Source organism: Lucilia cuprina, chromosome 6 (assembly GCF_022045245.1).
Source record: "Lucilia cuprina isolate Lc7/37 chromosome 6, ASM2204524v1, whole genome shotgun sequence".
NCBI classification, from domain to species: Eukaryota; Metazoa; Arthropoda; class Insecta; order Diptera; family Calliphoridae; genus Lucilia; species Lucilia cuprina.
This window is the reverse complement of record NC_060954.1, coordinates 9,507,938-9,524,900: the sequence shown is the minus strand read 5'-3', so window position 1 is coordinate 9,524,900 and position 16,963 is coordinate 9,507,938. Positions and strand designations below refer to the sequence as shown.

Here is a 16,963-nt window from a genome sequence, read left to right as displayed (position 1 = left end):
TCTTTAGTCCAGACTATAAAGAGTCTATAGTCCAGATTATAGAGAGTTTATAGTCCAGACTATAGAGAGTCTATAGTCCAGACTATAGAGAGTCTATAGTCCAGACTATAGAAAGTCTATAGTCCAGACTATAGAGAGTCTATAGTCCAGACTATAAAGAGTTTATAGTCCAGACTATAAAGAGTTTATAGTCCAGACTATAGATAGTCTATAGTCCCGACTATAGAATATATCATGGAAACTATAGAAAATCTATCGTCGAGACTATACAACTTCAATTGTATACTAAAATTTCTCTTAGTGTATTTAAGCTTTTATTGGAAAATTTTTTTAATTATTTTAAAGTTCATTTACATTGTAAAAAAAAATCTATAATTGGAAAAAAAAATTCCTAAGATTGCAAAAAAAAAACTTGTGAGATCAGCAATTTTGCACACAAAGTGAGATTTGAAAAATTCCTTAAAGGTTAAGTTAAATAGATTGTAAAATAATGTTGTATTACAGTAATTATGGAAAGTTTTATAAAATAAGTTTATTCAGATCTATATAGATAATTGTTTTCAATATTTATTAAATTTTTCTTGTGGATAAAATGTCAATAAACTATTTTGACATTTAAACATTTTGCCGGTTAAATTTTGAGCAAAATTAAACAAAAAAATCGAATACAAGTTATTGCAAAATACTCTACTTATTTTTTTCTTCTTTTATAAACAAATAGTAAATATACTATTTATTCAATTGATTATAATCTTTGCACGACAACCAACTGATGACAGAAAAACTGGTTTCATTCATTAACAACATCGTCATCCATTTATTATGAAAAAAAAAGACCCAAAAACCCACATTTTTATTTTTTTTTAAATTGATCAAGTTGTTACGAATGTCAAGTCACACAAGAGTTGGTGTTACGCTATGTATATAGAACCAACAAGTGGTCCTGTGGCGCAATGGATAACGCGTCTGACTACGGATCAGAAGATTCCAGGTTCGACTCCTGGCAGGATCGAAATGTAAAATTTTTTTTATTTTTTATAGTTTTAAATTGATTTTTTTTAATAAAATTGTAAAATTAAAGTTTATTTAAATAAAAAAAAATAATGTGCGCCCCCGGGTGGGCTCGAACCACCAACCTTTCGGTTAACAGCCGAACGCGCTAGCCAATTGCGCCACGGAGGCCATGTTGTGATGGCACACATAATACCGTTTTGTAATTGCAACGTATTAGTCATTACATGAGAGTTGTTGAAGAACAATAAGAATTTTAAAGCGATTGGAATCGATTAAAGAAAAGTGGTTTGTCAAACAGATGTTGTACAACCGGATATTTTTTTTTATATAAAATGTGTTAAAAAACATTTTTTCGAAAATATTTAGTTTTTTTAATCGATTATTCGAATAATTTTAATCGATTATTCGAATAATTTTATTCGAATATTTTTTTTTCGATTAATTTTTATAAAGTCTTAGAGAAGTATTCTGATAATATCATTTTCTGATAAATCATTCTACCGATTTTTTTTTAAATTTAATCGATTATTCGAATAATTTTATTCGATTATTCGGATAATTTTTATCAAGTCTTAACAAGTTTTCTAACAATATCAGATAAAAATTCCAAAAAATTAAAAAAAAAACTTTTTATTCGGTTATTCGAATAAATTTACACGATTAATCGAATAATTTTACTCGATTATTCGAATATTTTTAATCGATTATTGGTATAATTTTGAGCAATTATTCGTTGCATTCAAAATTCTGTAATAATATTTAATTGATTATTCGGTTAGTTTAATCGATTATTCGAATAATTTCTAATGATTCTCTTTAATCGCTTATTCGAATAATTTCAAACGATTCTTAAACAATGTTTATTTTTTTATAGAATTTGTTAAACTGCTATTTTTTGAGGGAAAATATTTAGTTTTTTTTATCGATTATTCGAATAATCGATTAAAATTATTCGATTAATTTTTATCGATTATTCGGTTAACTTTTATTAAATCTTTAAAACTTTTCTAACAATATCAAGTAAAAATTCCAAAAATTTTGAAAAAAAATCTTTGTATTCGGTTATTCGAATAAATTTACTCAATTAATCGAATAATTTCATAACGATTACTGGTATAGTTTTGAGCAGTTATTCATTGTATTAGTAATTCTGTAGTAATATTTAATTGATTTTTCGGTTAGTTAAATCGATTATTCGAATAATTTCATTCGGTTCACTTTAAATAGTTTATTCGAATAATTTCTATAGATTCTTAAACAATTATTTTTCTATAGAATTTGTTAAACAGTTATTTTTTGGGGGAAAATATTTAGTTTTTTTTAATCGATTATTCGAATTATTTTTATCTATTATTCGAATAATTTTAATCGATTATTCGAATAATTTATTCGGATAATTTTTACCAAGTCTTAGAGAGATATTCAAACGAAGTCGTTGATAATTTCAAAAATTTTAATAAAAAAATCTTTGTATTCGATTATTCGAATAATTTTATGCAATTATTCGATTAATTTTAAGCGATTATTCGAATAAGTTAAAAAAAACTATTCGTACAAATATAATTTAATGCGATTTTTAGAAATGACGAGATTTAAGCAGTATTTTCTTTAGACGAAAACTGTTATACACACATTTTCCATAGAAAAACTGTTATACACACCTCGTTTTATTCGAAAAAACTGTTATATTTCTTTAGAACAAACTGTTATACATAGTTTTTCATAGATTTTTCTTTGCAAAAAACTGTTGCACATTTATTTTACAAAAAACTGTTATACACAATTATTTCCAAAGAACAAACTATTATACACATACTTTTTTGGAAAAAAAAAACTGTTATACAGAGTTCTTTTATTTAGAAAAAATTGTTGTAAGTAATTTTTCTTAAAAAAACACTGTTATACACACTTTATCATTACAATTACATACATTTCCTATAGACAAAACTGTTATAATTATTTCTTTCTCTATACAAAACTGTTATACTTACTTATTTCTATAGAAAAAAAAAACTGTTATACTTACCTTTTCTACAGAATAAAATTCTTACTTTTTTCTATAAAAGAAACTGTTATACTTACTTTTCCTTATAGAAAAACTGTTATACTTTCTATAGAAAAACTTCTTATACTTACACTTTTCTATAAAAAAAAAACTGTTATACTTAATTTTTTCTGTAGAAAAACTGTTATACTTAACTTTTTCTATAGCAAAAAACAGTCATACTTACTTTTTTCTATAGAAAAAACTGTTATATTTACACTATTCTATAAAAAAATGTTAAACTTAATTTTTTCTATAGAAAAACTGTTTAACTTAATTTTTTCTATAGAAAAATCAGTTAAACTTACTCTTTTCTATAGAAAAAACTGTTATACTTACTTTTTTCTATAGAAAAAACTGTTTTACTTGCTTTTTTCTGTGGAAGAAACTGTTATACTTAATTTTTTCTATAGAAAAAAAAAACTGTTATACTTACTTTTTTTCTACAAAAACTCTTATACTTACCTTTTCCTATAGAAAAACAGTTATGCTTCCTTTTTTTTCTATAGAAAAAACTGTTATACTTTCTTTTTTTTATATAGAAAAAACTCTTATACATACTTTTTCCTATAGAAAAACTGTTATACTTACTTTTTTCTATAGAAAAACTGTTATATTTACACTTCTCTATAGAAAAAAACTGTTATACTTAATTTTTTTCTATAGAAAAAACTGTTATACTTACTCTTTTCTAAAGAAAAACTGTTATACTTACTTTTTTCTATAGAAAAAACTGTTATACTTGATTTTTCTGTGGAAGAAACTGTTATACTTAATTTTTTCTTTAGAAAAAAACTGTTAAATTTACTTTTTTCTATGGAAAAATCTGTTATACTTACTATTTTCTATAGAAAAAAAACTGTTATACTTAATTTTTTTCTATAGAAAAAAAACTGTTATACTTAATTTTTTCTATAGAAAAAAACTGTTATACTTAATTTTTTCTATAGGAAAAACTGTTATACTTACTTCTTTCTATAGGAAAACTGTTATACTTAACTTTTTCTATAGAAAAATCAGTTATATTTACTTTTTTCTATAGAAAAAACTGTTATACTTACTATTTTCTATAGAAGAAACTGTTATAATTATTTTTTTCTATAGAAAAAAACTGTTATACTTAATATTTTCTATAGAAAAAAACTGTTATACTTACTATTTTCTATAGAAAAACTGTTATTCTTACTTTTTCTATAGAAAAAAACTGTTATACTTAATTTTTTTTATAGAAAAAAACTGTTATACTTATTTTTTTTTTTATAGAAAAATCTGTTAGACTTTTTTTCTATAGAAAAAACTGTTATACTTACTTTTTTCTATAGAAAAACTATTATACTTACATTTTTCTTTACAAAAACTGTTATACTTACATTTTTCTTTTCAAAAACTGTTATACTTTATTTCTATAGAAAAAACTGTTATACTTATTTTTTCAATTAAAAAAAACTGTTATACTTACTTTTTTCTATAGAAAAATCTGTTATACAACAATTTTCTATAGAGGAAACTGTTATACATTATTTTCTATATAAAAAAAAATTATTAAACTTCTTTTTTCTTTAAAAAAAATATTGTTATACTACTTTTCTTTATAGAAAAAATTGTTTTACTTCTTTATTTTCCATTAAAAAACTGTTATTAACTGTTGTTAACATTTTTCCTATAGAAAACCATTTATACTCAAATTTTCTCCATATAACAAACTGTTATACCATTTCTTTTTTTAACAAAAAAAAACTGTTATACAAATTTTTTTCCCGCAAATAAAACATTTTTCATTGTTTATTCTTTAGACAAAAAAAGTGTTTACAACTGTTATACAAAAAATTTTTTTCTTTACAAAAAAATCTATTTTTATCTAGTATAACAGTTTTGTTTTTAGCCTAGTTGTGTTAAAAACCTTTTAACATGTTTTTTTTTTTTTTGTTTTTACTTTATGATTTTTTATGGAAAAAATTCATGTTTATTATTTATTTTCTTTGCAGAGTTTTGTTTTCATTTTGTTGTTGTTGTTTTTTTTTTTTTTTGCTGCTCTGCTCTGTTACAACATTTTTACGCTTGACGTGTTATTTATTACAAAATATATACATTATTATTATTATTAATATTATTCGCAAATAATTTAACTTTTTTTTTAAAAGCTTTTGATTTTATTTTCATTTTTTTTTTCATTTCTCTTTTTTTTCACACATACTTACATTACATTCATGTAATTAAGTATGTAATAGAGTGTGTGTAAGAGTTTTTCTTTTCCGTAGAGTATTTAAATGAAAATTGCAGTTAAAACAGAGAGAGAGAGAGAGAGAGAGAGTAAGTGTATTAGTGTGAGTGTGTGTGAAAAATTATTTATTTCTACCATAAGTTCAATCTTAAAGTTGAAGGTCAGTAGATGTTTTATGTCATTCAACTTGTCTTCGTTGTTGTTGTTTTTTTGTTTGTAATTTTTTCTCTTCTTCTTCTTCTTCTGTTGCTGCTCTTAGAAAATAATAATAATAATATTATGCAGTTAGTTATGCAGTTTGTCTCATTCGTGCAATCGTTTTATTTTCACACGATTTGTAATATTTACAATCAAGAGCAGAGCATTAAAATAGTCTTTTAATAGCCAGCGCCAAATAAACACTCATTTACAAGTTACACACTTGTAAAAGCAACAACAACAATAACGAAAATATAAACAAATAATAACAATTGTTAAAGAATTGACTAAAATTCGCAAAAAAAAAAAACAAAGTAAAAAAAGCGCATTCAAAAAAAATTCCGTGAAAATTCATAAAGAGAAAGAGAGAGCGAAATGTAAAGTTTAAATGTAAGTGAGAGCGATAGACAGAGAGAGAGAGAGAGAAGTAAAGAGAGTGCTTTTTGAATTCATTGATTGTATAAAAATGAATGCATGTCTGTCTGTCTGTCTGTCTGTCTGTCTGTCTTTCAAACTGCATTTAGGCATTTTCTTTCTAACAAATGAGGTGCGGTCATAAATCCAAAAAAACAATAACAACAATAAACAATAATCAAAACATACAAATTCCTAAAATTTTGATTTTTTGTTACTATTTTTTTTTTAATTAAAACAATAATTTATTAAATTAACAAAACTCAAACAAAATTTTAATTAAAATTATACAATGTCAATAGAAATGTCTTCAAAATGCCAAAGAAATCCCTAAAACAAAATGCTTTACATACTATATAACAATCTGGCAACTCTCTTAAAATTTTTGAAAAAAACTAACGCCTGCGCTTTACACTCTCAGTCCACTATAGCAAAATCAAACTATAGCTATTAAACAAAACAAATATTTGGTTTTTAACAAAAACTTTTATCAAAAAAAATTCTATTATTTATAAAGAAAAAAAAAAAACATTAAATGTATACAATTTTTAAAGTAAAATTTTAAAAACAAAAAATTCTATAAAAAAAAAACATGATATGTAACACAAAAGTGAGTGTATTTTTTTTGACCAACAAAAAAGGAATCCAAAAAAAGTTAAAATGGGAGAGTAAAACCTTCTAGGAAGCATTAAAGGAAAACTAAAAGAAAACGTGTTTCTTAAAAAAAAAATCAAGAAAAAATAACAAAAATCTACAATTTTAAAGGAAAAATTCTTTAAAATTATGTTAAGAAATCAGCTCCAATCAGAAACATAAAGTTTAAAGCCTTTTAGAGAGAATAAGCGATAAGAAAACTTTATAAAAACTACAACAAAAAAAAATCCTAAAATATCTCAAAAAAAATCAAAGTCAAAACCGCAAAAGAAATAAACAAAAAACTTAATTTTTAGAGAAATTAAAAGAATTTGAAAAAATTTAATAAAAAAAATAAGTAACCGAATAAAATTATTCGAATAATCGAATAAAATTATTCGAATAATTATAAACATTTTATGTAGTAAACTCGTAGATTGAGAAAAACAGTTTTTTTTGTAAAAAAACTAATAAAATTAAACGAATAACCGAATAAAATTATTCGAATAATCGAATAAAATTATTCGAATAATTATAAACATTTTATGTTAAAAACGCTTAGATTGAGAAGTAACAGTTTTTGTTAAAAATCGAATAAAATTATTCGATTAATCGAATAAAATTATTCGAATAATCGGTTAGAAATCGTCGAGTAATCGGTTAGAAATCATCGAGTAATCAAATGCATATTATTAGATAACAGTTTATATTAAAAAATAATTGGTTTTGGTAATAAACAAATAAAATTAATCGAATACTCGAATAAAATTATTCGAATAATCGGATAAAATTATTTGGAAAATTGAACAAATCTTAAGTGATAATCGTTTAGTTTGAGAAATAACAGTTTTTGTTAAAAAACGAATAAAATTAATCGAATAACCGAATAAAATTATTCGAATAATCGCATAAAATTATTTTGAAAATCGAATACATTTCAAGCAATAATAGTTTAGATTAAAAAATAACAGTTTTTGTTGAAAAACACATAAAGTTAATCGAATAATCGTTTAAAATTATTCGAATAATCGGTTAGAAATTATCGAGTAATCAAATACATATTATTAGATAATAGTTTATATTAAAAAATAACTGGTTTTGGTAATAAGCGAATAAAATTAATCGAATAATCGAATAAAATTATTCGATTAATCGGGTAAAATTATATGGAAAATCAAATAAATCTCAAGTAATAATCGTTTAGATAAAAAATAATAGTTTTTGTTAAAAAACCAATAAAATTTATCGATTAATCGAATAAAATTATTCGAATAATCGTATAGAATTATTTCGAAAATCCAATATATCTTAAGTGATAATCGTTTAGATTAAAAAATAAAAGTTTATGTTAATAAAAGAATTAAATTAATCGATTATTCGAATAAATTTATTCGAATAATCGGATAAAACTATTTGGAAAATTGAATAAATCTTAAGTGATAATTTAGATTAAATAATAGATTAGATTAAAAAATAAAAGTTTTTGTTAAAAAACGAATAAAATTAATCGAATAACCGAATAAAATTATTCGAATAATCGGATAAAGTTATATGGAAAATCGAATATATCATATTAAGTGATAATCGTTTACATTAAAAAAATAAATGTTTTTTTTTTTTGGAAAATCGAATGAAATTAATCGATTAATCGAATAAAATTATTCGAATAATTAAATAAAATTATTCGAATAAAAGTGTTTCGAAAATCGAATACATTTCATCGTTTAGATAAAAAAGTAAAAGTTTTCGCTGAAAAAAAAAAACAAATTAAATTAATCGAATAAAATTATTCGAATAATCGGAAAATTTTTTTTTCGAAAATCGAATACATTTCAAGCGATAATCGTTTAGATTAAAAAATAAAAGTTTTTGTAAAAAAAAATAAAATTAATCGAATAATCAAGTAAAAATATTCGAATAATCGGATAAAATTATTCGGATAATCGAATACATTTTCTGTGATAATCGATTGGATTAACAAGTAACAGTTTTTGACAATAAATTAAAAAGAAAATAATCAAATAATCATTTAAACTTATTCGAATAATCGCTTAAATTTATTCGAATAATCGTTAAAATTTTACGAAAAATCAAATAAAATTTGGAAAATTTTACTGTAATAATCGCTTACATTATAAAAAATAATAATTTTTATAAAAAGTCCAAAAAAATTCTACGAATAATCGTTTAAATTTATTCGAATAATCGAATACACTCTATGAAAATCGTTTGGATTAAGAAATAACAGTTTTTGTTAAGAAATGAATAAAATTAATCGAATAATCGACTAAGTATATACGAATAATCGAATAACCTAATAATATAAAATTATTCGAATAAACGTTTCAAATTAACCGATTAATCGATTAAAGTTCTTAGCAAACATCTCTTACGTTTCCAAAATGTTATTTTTTTCTATAGTTTTTATTGCTTAATGACTGAATTCCCAATTTATTGAATAATCGATTAAAATTGTACGAATAATTGTGTAAAATTATTCGGTTAATCGATTAATCGAATAATTATGTTAATTTTAAAATGTAATTATGATTTAAGATAAAAAAAGGAAAAAAAAGGATTTGCGCCCCCGGGTGGGCTCGAACCACCAACCTTTCGGTTAACAGCCGAACGCGCTAGCCAATTGCGCCACGGAGGCCATGTTATGCGGCACAACATAATGTTAATTTCAATAGTTAACAGCTGTAGCTGTATGTTAGTAATAAAAGTGAAAAAGAACTATAGTTCTAGATGATTTTTAAGTGAAAAAACTTTAGTTGTGAAAAAGAAAATGAAACTTCAGTTTTAAAATGCAATATTTTCATATAAAAATAAAATATTTCAAAAAAGTTATGCCGCCCCCGGGTGGGCTCGAACCACCAACCTTTCGGTTAACAGCCGAACGCGCTAGCCAATTGCGCCACGGAGGCTATGTGCTGGCTCTTAGCAAACACTTTACTTGTACTCTATGAACTTTTCTCTTTCTTTATCTCTTTATATATTATAGTGTTTATTTTGGCTTTTTTAACAAGTCGAAGGTTGCCAGATGTTTAAAAGTTAAAGCGTTTTTTCTTCGTGATTATTTCAATCAAACTAAATCGGTTCATTAAAAAGTACTTTTAATTATCCAATCAAATCATTATTTCGATACAGTAAAACTACTTCAGAAACAGTAATCTACTTATTCTGAATTGTTGCATTTTCTATATAAATACTTCTAGGAAAATATTATATATTTCCGTCATATGTTTTGTAGACTTTTCTAGTTTCAAGACCCTTAACTTGAAACTAGAAATTTCTCTAATAAGGGTCCGAAAAACATACATCATTTGTTCATTTTAATATTACACTTTATAGACGGTAAAATTTGTTCAACTTTCACCTGGCCTCCGTGGCGCAATTGGCTAGCGCGTTCGGCTGTTAACCGAAAGGTTGGTGGTTCGAGCCCACCCGGGGGCGGCATAACTTTTTTTCTTCATTTTAAAGTTTTCTTATCAAAAAAACTAAAATTATTATTATTTTCTCTCACCATTATAGAATCTTCTGGAACTAATTTCCAATTTCTTTCTAAATTTAAAAAGTTATTAACTTTAAAACAATCAGTTTTATGAAAAAAAAACTATTTTTCGATCCTGCCAGGAGTCGAACCTGGAATCTTCTGATCCGTAGTCAGACGCGTTATCCATTGCGCCACAGGACCACTTGTCAGCCTATACTTTCATATATTACAATAACTTCTTAAAAAATCGAATAAATTTAAATAATATAAAAAAATTTAACAAAAAAGAAAATAATTTAAAAAGTTTCGAATGTGTCTTTTGTACAGACTACTATAAATATTTGAACTATCGATTATATTTGGTATGCAGTCGGTGGTTTTAGCTTTATTCCCGTCAGCAATATCAAATGTAGTTTTAACATTTTTTAAATTGACAGTTTAAACTGAAAACCTAAGGTGATCCTTAATCTGCTGCTATAAACGACCATTGGCTTCTTGAGACTTCTTGCCTTAACCATGCATTCTACAAAGGCTATGTTTCCTATTTTAAAATTCTTTGCATTCCATGTTCTCTAACTATTACCATGGAGCAGTTTTTGGAGCTTAAAAACCGTATTATAAGAATCTTTTAAAAGCTACCCAGCACTCTAATAAGAGTTCATTATTTATCCATTATATTAGAGAAAAAGTGCTTGTAGTTTTCTACTTTACTCAGAGCTTCTCCCGAAATTGGGAAGGGAGAAGCCGATTCTGGGACTTTAGTCATACAGACATACACTACTACATTTTGCACTTGTATAAGTAAGTGAAAGAGCGAAAAAAATAAAAATGAGAAATCATTTTATTATAGACTAGACTATAGACTAGACTATAGACTAGACTATAGACTAGACTATAGACTAGACTATAGACTAGACTATTGACTAGACTATAGACTAGATTATAGACTAGACTATAGACTAGACTATAGACTAGACTATAGACTAGACTATAGACTAGACTATAGACTAGACTATAGACTAGACTATAGACTAGATTATAGACTAGACTATAGACTAGAGTATAGACTAGACTAGACTATAGACTAGACTAGACTACACTAGACTAGACTAGACTAGACTATAGACTAGACTAGACTATAGACTAGACTAGACTATAGACTAGACTAGACTATAGACTAGACTAGACTATAGACTAGACTATAGACTAGACTATAGACTAGACTATAGACTAGACTATGGACTACACTATAGACTAGACTAAATACTAGACTATGGACTAGACTGAAGTAGCGACTAGAATAAAGACTAGACTGTTGACTAGTAGACACACAAAATTCTGACTAAATGATTCTGTTCACATGAAAAGTTGTTTCTTTATTAAAAGTTGATTAAATTTTGATCACTATGTTCAATGAGAAATGTTGATTTAGATCTGATCATTGTTTTCTTTGATCAGACTTTTTGTAGAAAAAGTTGATTAGATTATTTATTTAATATTAAACAATTTTAGGAGAATAATTTTTTTAGCAACAATGTAATAAATAAATAATAATAAATTCAAAAACATAAAAAATGTTATGCGCCCCCGGGTGGGCTCGAACCACCAACCTTTCGGTTAACAGCCGAACGCGCTAGCCAATTGCGCCACGGAGGCTATATGTGCTAATTCTATAAATCGAAATAATTCGCAAGGATTATAATCTTAATAGAATATTAATAAAAAAATTCTTTGTTTATTTAAGGAACAACATATCTATAGATTATTGACCTAGAAATTTTTCCAATAGAAGAAATATTTAGTTCGAGGGTTCAAAATTTTTTGTAAAATTTTTTGGAAAAAAATATATGATTCATATTTGTGTTATAACTGTTAAACTAAAGTATCTGGTAGCTTGGCAAATAATTGACATTCAACCCCTAGTGGTTGGTTGTCTTTTCTCAAAAACCCTCTTCGTCGTAGTGACACTAAAGTAGGTCAATGTATGACAAAAACAAAAAAAAAAAAAACTATGAATTTTTATGCATTTTGTTGTTGATTCTTTTCTATGACATTCAAATTATACAATAGGGACTGACAAGATTAAACTTATTAAAAAGGTGACTGACAGTTTAGAATTCTTATAAATGCTTTTTGTTTTACTAATGCCGCTCCTTTTAGACACTTAAGCATTGATTATTGTTTAATAGTTTTTTTTTTAATTCTTTAAATTTTTCTTTTTAAATTGCAGTTCAACGCTTTTGGATTATTAAACTCAATAAATGTTCAACACGTTTGTGTTCTGGTTGGTTTTAATGGTGGACAACGTCATCATTATTGTGCGTTCGTTGAAGCAAATTGGGTCATTTAGAGCAGGCAAGGTTAAAGAGATTTTAACCAGCCGAGAGTAAGAGAACATAAACAAAAAAAAAGAAAAACAAAATGGTGCCGAAATAACGGGCAACGTTACTTCGACACACTCTACAATATAAAAATGTAAACAAACACTGTGAAAAAACACACACACAAACATAAAAATCCAACAAATACACAAATAAAAGAAAGCAACTTTTGCAACATAAAAAAGAAGAAGAACAACAACAAAAGGACACCTTGCCTTTAAATAGGATAATGAATTTATCACCGATGATGTACCGGCTAAATCATGCGCAAGGACAAAAGTTGCCCATGGCAGCTGAACAACAACAGCAATCGCAACAACACCCACAGCAGCAGCAACAGCCGACGACAACACCACAAACAACACCTCCGACTCCCACACAATCACAGCAACAACAAATAATACCCAGTCATATATTATTGCAACAACAGTTGGATGCTGCCTCAGCGAATACCAACAGCTCTAACAGCAACAGCAACAGCAACACCACCATCTCCAACTCACACAGCATTACTCATCACTCAAACAATGAGCCTGTTTTTCTAAATAATTTTACTGAACAAGAATCTAATACACCACTAGCCTTAAGACAGGCTTCTAATGCCAGCAGCACCTCCAACTCAGCACTACTTCATACCATACATCAGCATCATTCACATACACATCAAGCGCCACCAACACCGCCCAATCACTCGCGTCTCATACACTCTACTGCAGCCAATAATCTGGTCATTACAAATGCTGCAGCAGCTGCTGCATTGGTGGCTGCCTCTGCTGCTGCAGCTGCTGCCAATCAAGTGGATGTTTTATCCTCTAATTCTTCCGTTGAAGAGAATTTAAAGCTTTTAAAGACTGCCATTAAATCAGAACCCTTACCACACGATCTTAACTCCGCCAACAATAGCAATCACAACAACCATAATAATGTCAACAATCTCAGCAGCAATAAGGAAGATCTTATAAGTTTAGCTGCCTGTTCAGCTTTGGCTAATGTTGTCATACCTGCCTCTTCAGCTAATGCTGCTGCCTCTTCATCCACCTCCGTCTCCTCAACAATGTCTTCGGCTAAAGCTAATGTTTTGAAAAATGTTTCTACTTCAGCCTTAAGTAATGCCATAACACAAGTGGCTCTTGCTGCTGGAGCAGGCAATGGTGGTAGTGTTTCTGCTAGTGGTGGTGTTGTCAGTGCTGCTGCTGGCTCAGTGGCTGGTGCTGGTGGTGAAGCATTGACTTCTTCAAATGGCAGTATGGTATTTGTACCATCAAAAAGAGCGCGTATGGAATTGTAAGTAGAATGTATATGTATTCTAAGATCATATTTTAGGAAAAGTTGATCAGTTTCTGATCACTTCTTTTCTATAGAAAAAGTTGATCAGATTATAATCATTCATTTCTATAGGAAAAGTTGATCAGATTCTGATCACTATTTTCTATAAGAAACATTTGATGAAATTCTGATCACTCTTTTCAGTAAAAAAAGTTCATCATAATATGATCAGATCTTGATCACTCTTTTCTATAGAAACACTCATTTCTATAGGAACAGATTCTTTTTTAAAGGAAAAGTTGATCAGATCCTGATCAATCTTTTCCTTATAAAAAGTTGATCAGATTTTGATCACTGTTTTCTAAAGCAAAAGTTGATCAGATCCTGATCACTCTTTCCTTTAGGAAAATTTGATCAGATTTTGATGACTCTTTTCTATAGGAAAAGTTGATCAGATCTTGATCAGTTTTTTTCTATAGAAAAAGCTGCTGATCAGATTTTGATCACTCTTATCTATAGAGAAAGTTGATCAGATTCTGATCACTCTTTTCATTAGGAAAAGTTGATTAGATTCTGATCACTCTTTGATCAGATTCTGATCACTCTTTGATCAGATTCTGATCACTCTTTTCTATAGGAAGATTTAATCAGATACTGATTACTCTTTTCTATAGGAAAAGTTGATCAGATTCTAATCACTATTTTCTAAAACTAGATCAGATTCTGTTCACTCTCTTCTTTCGGAAAAGTTGATCATATTCTGATTACTCATTTCTATAGGGAAAATTGATCATATTCTGATCACTCTTTTCTTTTTGAAAAGTTGATCAGATTCTGATCATTCATTTCTATATAAAAAGTTGATCAGATTCAGATCATTTATTTCTATATAAAAAATTTATCGTTGATTCTGATCATTCATTTCTGTAGGAAATGATGATCACAATCTGTGATTAGTACACTTTGCAGTTCAGATTCTGATTGCTATTTTCTACAAGAAAGTTGATCAGATTCTGATAACTCTTTGATCAGATGCTGATCACTCTTTGATAAGATTATGATCACACTTTGATCAAATTCTGATCACTCTTTTCTATAGGAAAAGTTGATCAGATTCTAATAACTCTTTGATCAGATGCTGATCACTCTTTGATCAAATTCTGATCACTATTTTCTATAGGAAGAGTTTAGCAGATTCTGATCATTTGTTTCTGTAGGAAAATTTGATCAAATTCTGATTTCTATAAATTTTGATCGTTTTTTATTAAATTCCTCTTGTTTTCTTTTTCCCTTTGCAGAAGAGAAGAATGGATATCAACTCCTAGTCCTGGCAGTGTACCCAGCACAGCACCATTAAGTCCATCTTCAGCATCACAAAATCACATGTATGGCGCAAATATGTCAAATGGCTATGCATCACCTATGTCAGCGGGCAGTTATGATCCATTTAGTCCGAATGGTAAAACAGGTGAGTGAAAGTTTTTACTAAATTTTGATTTCTGATTTGCTTATATAAAAAATTAAAAAAATTTATGATCTCCCCGACGGGGAATTGAACCCCGGTCTCCCGCGTGACAGGCGGGGATACTGACCACTATACTATCGAGGATGTTGAGATAGCATAGTGATATTTCAATACATAAGCAGTAGTTGATTTTAAGCTTTTTTCTTTGTAGATAATGTTAACTATTGTTAAAAGAGGGCGCTGTTCGTAGAATAAATAAAAAAAGCTTTTTTGAAAAAAGCTTTTTTCGAATAAATAACTTTGATTAAACCAAAACAACTTCAATTTTTTAAAACAAAGCAATTTTTTTTATTTTTTGGCAAAATGTCTAGAAGAGGCCAAGAGTTTGTGAATGAATGTGTATGTGTGCGTGTGTATTATTGCGTAAATGTTTAGCTTAAGTTGTTTGTGTACAAAACCACCCACAGGATAAAGACCTTTAAAAGCTTCCCTCAAGGACGAAATTTTTATGAACAAAGAAAGTCTGCTAAACATTTAACAACACAGTTACATACATACATATATACTTGTATATATCTAGTTATGTACATACATATATAGATGTCAGAGTTTATGTAGACAAGGCAGACAAGGTTTAACATTTACATTTATACACACACAAACACCCGCTACAAACTTGTAACAAACCCCCGAAAATAAAAAGTTGAAGGTCACCAGACAGACGTCGTTGTCTGACATTTATGTAGGTATGTGTATGTATCACGTTTGTTGTTTTTATTTTTAAACAAACAAGAAAACAACAACAATAAACTAAAGAAGCACTTGAACTTATTAAAAACCTTAAGAGCAGGCATATCATAAACTCTCATACTTAAACGTTTTCCACAATTTCCTCTTAAAGTATTTCCAAATGAACGCCTACATCTGTAGAAAGGGATTTAATGCCAAAAGCTTTAATTGTTCTTGTTTTTCTTTAAGGACTCTATACATACATACAAACATATATAAAATAAAATACATATATAAAAATACTTTAACATGATATTTCTTCTAAAGATTTTCTAATTTCTGTTGTTTTCTTTTTTTTACGCCCACTTGATACTTTCTTAGCAGGATTCTGTGTAGACTTGTTTCTTTTCGTTTAGTTGTTGCTGCTGTTGTTGTTTTGTTTTTAACATTTGATAAATTAATAGGTTTTGGGTGTGCTTTAAATACGTGCACGCGCAGGATATTTTCTTACTTATTTTTCTTTTTTTTCTTGTTTTATTTTGTTAAATATAATTTTATTTTTTTTAATACATAAAAACGTGTTTGTCAGTAAATTGTTGTCTGGGTTTGAAACTTAATTGATTTTTTTTTTTAAAAATAACTGCTGAAAATATAAGAGAAGTTGGAAAGTTATTTGTGTAATGTTGTTGCAATTAGCAACATAGTTGCTTTTCTTTAAAGAAATAAAGAGGAGAAATTTTAATTATCTAGGCATGACTAGACTCTATTCTTTACATTAGAATCGACTGAAGACTAGGTTTTAAATTAGACTTTAGAGTAGAATGTGGACTAAACTATAGACAAGATTAGACTATAGACTAGACTAAAGACTAGACTATAGATTAGACTATAGACTATACTATAGATTAGACTATAGACTAGACTATAGATAAGACTATAGACTAGACTATAGAGTAGACTATAGACTAGACTATAGACTGGATTATAGACTAGTCTAGACTATAGACTAGACTATAGACTAGACTATAGACTAGACTATAAAATAGACTATAGACTAGACTATAGACTAGACTATAGACTAGACTATAGACTAGACTATAGA

At 27.3% G+C, this 16,963-nt stretch overlaps 1 protein-coding gene and 8 non-coding genes across 14 annotated transcripts in view; 3 read left to right on the top strand and 6 right to left on the bottom strand.

Moving 5' to 3' along the window:
- Window positions 1–16,963, top strand: part of LOC111677271 (homeobox protein 5-like) — a 162,808-nt gene that overhangs the window by 15,110 nt on the left and 130,735 nt on the right. For 3 of the 6 annotated variants that reach the window (XM_046953634.1, XM_046953637.1, XM_046953639.1), the window contains exons 2-3: window positions 12,251–13,685; window positions 14,966–15,135. In XM_046953634.1, the coding sequence (XP_046809590.1) occupies window positions 12,631–13,685; window positions 14,966–15,135 (1,225 nt within the window). In that variant the 5' untranslated portion in view covers window positions 12,251–12,630. The other 3 variants (XM_046953636.1, XM_046953635.1, XM_046953638.1) reach the window with 3 other exon arrangements.
- Window positions 940–1,012, top strand: Trnar-acg. Its single transcript has one exon. It is a non-coding gene; the product is annotated as a tRNA-Arg (tRNA).
- On the bottom strand, window positions 1,109–1,182 carry Trnan-guu. The gene has a single exon. It is a non-coding gene; the product is annotated as a tRNA-Asn (tRNA).
- On the bottom strand, window positions 9,107–9,180 carry Trnan-guu. The gene has a single exon. It is a non-coding gene; the product is annotated as a tRNA-Asn (tRNA).
- Window positions 9,378–9,451, bottom strand: Trnan-guu. Its single transcript has one exon. It is a non-coding gene; the product is annotated as a tRNA-Asn (tRNA).
- Trnan-guu lies at window positions 9,907–9,980 on the top strand. The gene has a single exon. It is a non-coding gene; the product is annotated as a tRNA-Asn (tRNA).
- Window positions 10,149–10,221, bottom strand: Trnar-acg. Its single transcript has one exon. It is a non-coding gene; the product is annotated as a tRNA-Arg (tRNA).
- Trnan-guu lies at window positions 11,603–11,676 on the bottom strand. The gene has a single exon. It is a non-coding gene; the product is annotated as a tRNA-Asn (tRNA).
- On the bottom strand, window positions 15,205–15,276 carry Trnad-guc. Its single transcript has one exon. It is a non-coding gene; the product is annotated as a tRNA-Asp (tRNA).